This window comes from Gymnoscopelus braueri (genome assembly GCF_963280865.1).
Source record: "Gymnoscopelus braueri genome assembly, chromosome: 5".
NCBI lineage: Eukaryota > Metazoa > Chordata > Actinopteri > Myctophiformes > Myctophidae > Gymnoscopelus > Gymnoscopelus braueri.
Genome location: NC_137606.1, coordinates 25,230,187 through 25,238,443, shown reverse-complemented (window position 1 = coordinate 25,238,443; position 8,257 = coordinate 25,230,187). Strand labels below are relative to the sequence as shown.

The window sequence follows — 8,257 nt, the reverse complement described above, 5'->3', positions numbered from 1 at the left end:
ATTGCATGTTAGAATAATAAAACCATCAAAGACACAGGTCTGAGTTGTGTCCGCTAACGCGGTTGCTCAAATACCCTTAACATCTATAGAATAATTGGTAGATGTACAATTGATACTCATAATGTTATCGTTATTTTGTCGTCTAGTATTCCTCTTCTAGTATTCCTCCAACAGCCTCGGGGTACATTCCAGATCAGGGAGCGGCAGAGAGCGGAAGACAAAATGGCTTCCCGTTTCACTGTTCAGGAAGCGGAGCTGACCTGTTCCGTGTGTCATGACATCTTTAAACATCCCGTTGTGCTGTCCTGTGGCCACAGCTTCTGCAAAGACTGTCTGCAGGAATGGTGGACGGAAAGACGAACAGAAGAATGTCCTGTCTGTCAGATAAGATCATCCAAGGACCATCCTGTTACAAACTTTGTGCTGAAGAACCTGGGTGAGAACCTCTTGGAGGAGAAAGGCCGGAGCTCCTTGTGGGTGAGCTCTGAGGTATTCTGCACCGCACACAGTGAGAAGCTCAAGTTCTTCTGTCTGGACCACCAACAGCTGGTGTGTGTCGTGTGTCGCGATTCAGAGAAACACGCCAGACACAAGTTCTTACCCCTGGACGAAGCATCTGGACTTTGGAAACAGAAGGTCCGGGAATCACTGAAGGCTTTAAAGAAAAAACTGAAGGTCTTTAATACATTTAAAACAGATGACAACGAAACAGAAAATCACATCAAGGTTCAGGCCAGGAACACAGAGACGCAGATTAAGGAACAGTTTCAGAATCTTCGTCGGTTCCTACAGGAGGAAGAGGAGGCCAAGATCGCCGCTCTGCGGGAGGAAGAGGCTCAGAAATGTCAGGAGATGAAGGAGAGGAATGAGGGTCTGAGCAGAGAAATGGAAACCCTCTCCGATGCAATCCAAGCCGCTGAGGACGAGCAGAGAGTCGACGACCACGTCTCATTCCTGCAGAACTACAAGACCACGATGGAGGGAGTCCAGCTCACCCTGCAGGACCCACCGCCGGTCTCAGGAGCACTGATAGACGAGGCCAAACACCTGAAGAACCTGACCTTCAGAGTCTGGGACAAGATGAAGGACATTGTCTCCTACACTCCTGTGATCCTGGACCCCAACACTGCTCATCCTGAACTGGTGCTGTCTGGTGATCTGACCAGTGTGAGATGTGTAGAGGAGAAGCAGCCGCTTCCTGACAACCCAGAGAGGTTTGGCTGCTGGAGCCAAGTCCTGGGTTCTGAGGGCTTTAACTCAGGGTCTCACAGCTGGGATGTTGAGGTTGGAGACAATAAATACTGGGAAATAGGTGTGTGTGTGGAGTCTTACCAGTGGAAGGGAAACACAGGGAGTGGATACTGGTGTATACGCTTCTGTGAAAACATAGGTGAATACATATATGCAGTCTCCTCATCGGGGTCTTATGTTACGAGGACTGATCTCTCAGTGAATCAGAAACCCCGGAGGATCACAGTCCAGCTGGACTGGGACAGAGGACAGCTGTCCTTCTCTGATCCTGATTCTTCTAACACGAACCTACACACCTTCACACACACTTTCACTGACACACTGTTTCCATTTATTTTTAATGGTGATTCTAGTGGTCAGCCTCTGAAGATGTTACCAGGGAAGATCTGTGTCAAAAGGTCTTTAACGTGTTGTGTCCAATAAAAGACCTACAGAATATATTGATCTGGTATTGATTAAGGGCTAATATTTTATGGCAGGTCATTGATTATTATTTGTATTTTGTTGCAGTGATTATTTAATTCATGTATCATTCAGTTTAGAATGACTTTGGTATTACAGACAGACAGACAGACAGACAGACAGACAGACAGACAGACAGACAGACAGACAGACAGACAGACAGACAGACAGACAGACAGACAGATAGATCATGATTTATAAACACAGCTATGGTGGACAGAGTTGAACAGATAAAATGGTTCCTGATAACATACTTTTATTTTGTAGTGTATAACTATAAACAATCAGTTTGTAATTATATTGGTATAATGGTGACATGTTTGATATGATTATTACTGATAACATGTTTTATGGAACCTCACCTTTCAGGAGGCCAAAAGAGGAGGTAGTACCATTTTCCCGTTAGACAGACGACCCCCCCCCCCCACCCCCGTTCTTGTACATATAGGTTTTTTTCCCTCTTTTTTATTTTTTGTTGTACATAGTGTTATCTTTTTCTGTTTTTTTTGTATTGATATTCAAACTGTGGTGCCACTATATATGTCTATGAATTGAATACCAAGGCCCTCATTGGAAACAAGACCGCAAGGACTTTCATGAACGGACCTGTTAGACAAAGTATTTTAAATGTAACTGTGCTGTTTTACATTTTTTGCCTAATAAAATATTCAATCAATCAATCAATTATATTGTAGTGTGTCATTTATGGATCAGGTTTGAATTCTATAGTTTCTATGTGACAGTGATGATGTCTGTTGATGTATTTGATCTTATTAAAGATGATGAGAGTAAAGTGAGTAAGACGTTTATTTGTAACAGTCAGCATTCAGCAGATTATTTTAACTTTGTCAATTCAAAAATAGCAGATATACAAGCTCATAGCGCTATGAGCTTGTAGATCTGCTATTATTGGATTTATCATGGAAAATGTTTGCAAATCTTTGAATATTCGTTTTTTAAAGCGAACATTTGTAACTCAAATCTTCGCTTCTGGGGGGTCCCTGGAGCAACATATTTTGAGTTTGGGGTCCAAATACATTTTGGGGGTCCTTGACATGAGAACCACTGATATCGCAACATACATTAAAAAAAAAATGTTAGGATTTGGAATACATTTGTAAAGATTTGCACACATTTTCACGATATTTCAAAAATAGCAGATCTACAAGCTTATGGCGCGGGACTCGGTGCCGCGCTATGAGTTTGTAGATCTGCTACTTTTTGAATAGCCAAAGAAATCTATAAAATGACACAGATTTATAGTGTGTGATGCAGGCTCGTCCATTACGCTCCACACGTCCTAGACTCAACTCCCTTCTCTAAAACACCCTGGACAACGCTACACACGTCCTAGACTCTTCTCCCTTCCCCAAAACACCCTGGACAACAATCCACACGTCCTAGAATCTTCTCCCTCCTGGCTCCCAAACTGTGGAACAAACTACCCATTGCAGTAACAATGTGGTATCAATACCACATTGTGGAAAGAATCTGTTACAGTTAAAGTTAAAGTTCGGTGCTCAAAATTTGAGTAAAAGTGCAAAAGTATTGGCATCAAAATGTATTTAAGTTTTTTTTCAAAGTTTTCAAAATTTGTCGAAAGCTATTTTTGAAGAGCCGAAGATATAATATAGGGCTTAAGTGATTAATGCATGTTTTGAAATAAGAATCAAAAGTAACTTGTAATTAAAGCTGTCAAATGATTGTAGTGGAGGAAAAAAAACACAATATTTTGCAGTAAGATGCAGTGGAGTAGAAGTATAAAGTATCAAAAATGGAAATATTTAAGAAAAGTAAAAGCACCGAAAAAATGTACTTAAGTACAGTACTTGAGTAAATGTACCTAGTTACTTTCAACAACCCCCTGATTTAGTTCTAATGTGCACCGTCAGACCAGTTGTGCTTCAGAACATTGTTTATTGTTTATTAAGGATCCCTATTAATCTACACCGTAGTGGAGACTATTTTTCCTGGGGTCCAGGCAAAAAAGAACAATACAAATCATAAAATGCAGTACAGCATGGTCAATGTTAGTGAAATAAACACAACATTTGAGAACACAGTTTACATTAAAAGTATAATAAGAATATTTAAAAAAACAGGTTTGTCTGTCTGAAAATACCAACCAAACCACATCTTCTAGTGGTGTATTTGAAACAGTTATTATTCAGGGAATATCCATTGAGTACTAATGTCTTATAAGGCACAAAAAACAACAACATTTATTTATATGACTGGGAGCAACAGTACAACCAGTCATCTGCAAGAAAATGTACTTTGATTCATTGTAAGACTGTGTGTAGAATTATCCAGGGATTCCGAGCGCGTGAAGTTTTATGATGATGATGACTATTGTACTTTTGTAGAGGTAAACACCTGCATATGTAGAATAATCCATTATTATGATGTAACGGTGGCATTTGTATTGACATGTTACTTGCACATGTGGCCTTCTAGTACAATGTATATTATTTACTATCTTATTTTCAGATGGATATTTAGTCATAAGAGGTACACATATATTCAGATACTAAAGGCCACAACTCTGACCTGTGGTGTTGGGGTCCACAGCGGGGGACTTGCATGTGTCACATGAGAGTCACATGAGAGTGTTGATTGATTAGGTCAGATGAGGAGAACAGTGCTAAAGCCAGTGTTTCCACATTTAAGACAATACACAAGTCACATGATTAATCAACAGAAGGTTACACCCACATGGGTAGACCAAACCCATATATTAGAGAGAATGCCTCACTAAAAGGACAAAGTGTTCTACACATGCATCAGTGTTACTAGTTACCAGCTGCGTTCGTCATTTTCCATTGCGAGCTCCGAGAGACTGACGGTAAGATATAAGAGTGTGTTTATAAATGTATATATGTCTGATATGTTTTATAGTTGTGTGTGTTTATTTAATGTCAGTAATTTGTTGTTGTGTTGTTGTTTGTGTTTTCTTTTCTAGGTTTATAACCTACTGGCCTAAAAGTGTTAGTGTGTGTTTATTGCATGTTAGAATAATAAAACCATCAAAGACACAGGTCTGAGTTGTGTCCGCTAACGCGGTTGCTCAAATACCCTTAACATCTATAGAATAATTGGTAGATGTACAATTGATACTCATAATGTTATCGTTATTTTGTCTTCTAGTATTCCTCTTCTAGTATTCCTCCAACAGCCTCGGGGTACATTCCAGATCAGGGAGCGGCAGAGAGCGGAAGACAAAATGGCTTCCCGTTTCACTGTTCAGGAAGCGGAGCTGACCTGTTCCGTGTGTCATGACATCTTTAAACATCCCGTTGTGCTGTCCTGTGGCCACAGCTTCTGCAAAGACTGTCTGCAGGAATGGTGGACGGAAAGACGAACAGAAGAATGTCCTGTCTGTCAGATAAGATCATCCAAGGACCATCCTGTTACAAACTTTGTGCTGAAGAACCTGGGTGAGAACCTCTTGGAGGAGAAAGGCCGGAGCTCCTTGTGGGTGAGCTCTGAGGTATTCTGCACCGCACACAGTGAGAAGCTCAAGTTCTTCTGTCTGGACCACCAACAGCTGGTGTGTGTCGTGTGTCGCGATTCAGAGAAACACGCCAGACACAAGTTCTTACCCCTGGACGAAGCATCTGGACTTTGGAAACAGAAGGTCCGGGAATCACTGAAGGCTTTAAAGAAAAAACTGAAGGTCTTTAATAAATTTAAAACAGATGACAACGAAACAGAAAATCACATCAAGGTTCAGGCCAGGAACACAGAGACGCAGATTAAGGAACAGTTTCAGAATCTTCGTCGGTTCCTACAGGAGGAAGAGGAGGCCAAGATCGCCGCTCTGCGGGAGGAAGAGGCTCAGAAATGTCAGGAGATGAAGGAGAGGAATGAGGGTCTGAGCAGAGAAATGGAAACCCTCTCCGATGCAATCCAAGCCGCTGAGGACGAGCAGAGAGTCGACGACCACGTCTCATTCCTGCAGAACTACAAGACCACGATGGAGGGAGTCCAGCTCACCCTGCAGGACCCACCGCCGGTCTCAGGAGCACTGATAGACGAGGCCAAACACCTGAAGAACCTGACCTTCAGAGTCTGGGACAAGATGAAGGACATTGTCTCCTACACTCCTGTGATCCTGGACCCCAACACTGCTCATCCTGAACTGGTGCTGTCTGGTGATCTGACCAGTGTGAGATGTGTAGAGGAGAAGCAGCCGCTTCCTGACAACCCAGAGAGGTTTGGCTGCTGGAGCCAAGTCCTGGGTTCTGAGGGCTTTAACTCAGGGTCTCACAGCTGGGATGTTGAGGTTGGAGACAATAAATACTGGGAAATAGGTGTGTGTGTGGAGTCTTACCAGTGGAAGGGAAACACAGGGAGTGGATACTGGTGTATACGCTTCTGTGAAAACATAGGTGAATACATATATGCAGTCTCCTCATCGGGGTCTTATGTTACGAGGACTGATCTCTCAGTGAATCAGAAACCCCGGAGGATCACAGTCCAGCTGGACTGGGACAGAGGACAGCTGTCCTTCTCTGATCCTGATTCTTCTAACACGAACCTACACACCTTCACACACACTTTCACTGACACACTGTTTCCATTTATTTTTAATGGTGATTCTAGTGGTCAGCCTCTGAAGATGTTACCAGGGAAGATCTGTGTCAAAAGGTCTTTAACGTGTTGTGTCCAATAAAAGACCTACAGAATATATTGATCTGGTATTGATTAAGGGCTAATATTTTATGGCAGGTCATTGATTATTATTTGTATTTTGTTGCAGTGATTATTTAATTCATGTATCATTCAGTTTAGAATGACTTTGGTATTACAGACAGACAGACAGACAGACAGACAGACAGACAGACAGACAGACAGACAGACAGACAGACAGACAGACAGACAGACAGACAGACAGACAGACAGACAGACAGACAGACAGACAGACAGACAGACAGACAGATAGATCATGATTTATAAACACAGCTATGGTGGACAGAGTTGAACAGATAAAATGGTTCCTGATAACATACTTTTATTTTGTAGTGTATAACTATAAACAATCAGTTTGTAATTATATTGGTATAATGGTGACATGTTTGATATGATTATTACTGATAACATGTTTTATGGAACCTCACCTTTCAGGAGGCCAAAAGAGGAGGTAGTACCATTTTCCCGTTAGACAGACGACCCCCCCCCCACCCCCGTTCTTGTACATATAGGTTTTTTTCCCTCTTTTTTATTTTTTGTTGTACATAGTGTTATCTTTTTCTGTTTTTTTTGTATTGATATTCAAACTGTGGTGCCACTATATATGTCTATGAATTGAATACCAAGGCCCTCATTGGAAACAAGACCGCAAGGACTTTCATGAACGGACCTGTTAGACAAAGTATTTTAAATGTAACTGTGCTGTTTTAAATTTTTTGCCTAATAAAATATTCAATCAATCAATCAATTATATTGTAGTGTGTCATTTATGGATCAGGTTTGAATTCTATAGTTTCTATGTGACAGTGATGATGTCTGTTGATGTATTTGATCTTATTAAAGATGATGAGAGTAAAGTGAGTCAGACGTGTATTTGTAACAGTCAGCATTCAGCATATTATTTTAACTTTGGCTATTCAAAAATAGCAGATATACAAGCTCATAGCGCTATGAGCTTGTAAATCTGCTATTTTTTTTTTATCATGGAAAATGTTTGCAAATCTTTGAATATTAGTTTTTTAAAGCGAACATTTGTAACTCAAATCTTCGCTTCTGGGGGGTCCCTGGAGCAACATATTTTGAGTTTGGGGTCCAAATACATTTTGGGGGTCCTTGACATGGAAAAAAAACACTGATATCGCAACATTTAAAAAAAAAACTGTTAGGATTTGGAAGACATTTGTAAAGATTTGCACACATTTTCACGATATTTCAAAAATAGCAGATCTACAAGCTTATAGCGCGGGACTCAGTGCCGCGCTATGAGTTTGTAGATCTGCTACTTTTTGAATAGCCAAAGAAATCTATAAAATGACACAGATTTATAATGTGTGATGCAGGCTCGTCCATTACGCTCCACACGTCCTAGACTCAACTCCCTTCTCTAAAACACCCTGGACAACGCTACACACTTCCTAGACTCTTCTCCCTTCCCCAGAACACCCTGGACAACAATCCACACGTCCTAGAATCTTCTCCCTCCTGGCTCCCAAACTGTGGAACAAACTACCCATTGCAGTAAGAACTGCAGACTCACTACCCATCAGGCCTGGAATGACTTAATTTTAGGGGCAAGATGTTGTACATTTTTTGAGGGCACAAAGGCCAAACGCCAGGGCAGAAAGGCCATCAAATAAAACAATGATTTTTAAGTCCACGGAAATAATGAATTTAACTTGAAGGTTAAGGATGATTTAATTTCAATATAGTACAAGAATAGTATAACTATCTGTGAAATATAATCCATTTATTTCACAAAATAATGTATTGGAAATTACCAATATTTGTACAAAGTCATAGCCTATTAGTCTCAACATTCAGCCATGGACTTCACTGACTGTAGGTAGGGGTC

The 8,257-nt window shown here is 40.9% G+C and overlaps 2 protein-coding genes across 2 annotated transcripts; both read left to right on the top strand.

Moving 5' to 3' along the window:
• Positions 1-222: 222 nt before the first annotated feature.
• LOC308085157 (nuclear factor 7, ovary-like) lies at positions 223-1,674 on the top strand (the record flags this gene model as incomplete). The annotated part of the gene is made up of 1 exon (XM_080428240.1): positions 223-1,674. One exon carries the CDS (start codon positions 223-225, stop codon positions 1,672-1,674), a length of 1,452 nt encoding a protein of 483 aa, XP_080284366.1.
• A 3,925-nt stretch (positions 1,675-5,599) lies between these two features.
• On the top strand, positions 5,600-6,388 carry LOC308085156 (nuclear factor 7, ovary-like; the record flags this gene model as incomplete). Its single annotated transcript, XM_080428239.1, has 1 exon — positions 5,600-6,388. The coding sequence occupies one exon, from the start codon at positions 5,600-5,602 to the stop codon at positions 6,386-6,388; it is 789 nt and encodes a 262-aa protein (XP_080284365.1).
• Positions 6,389-8,257: the final 1,869 nt, after the last annotated feature.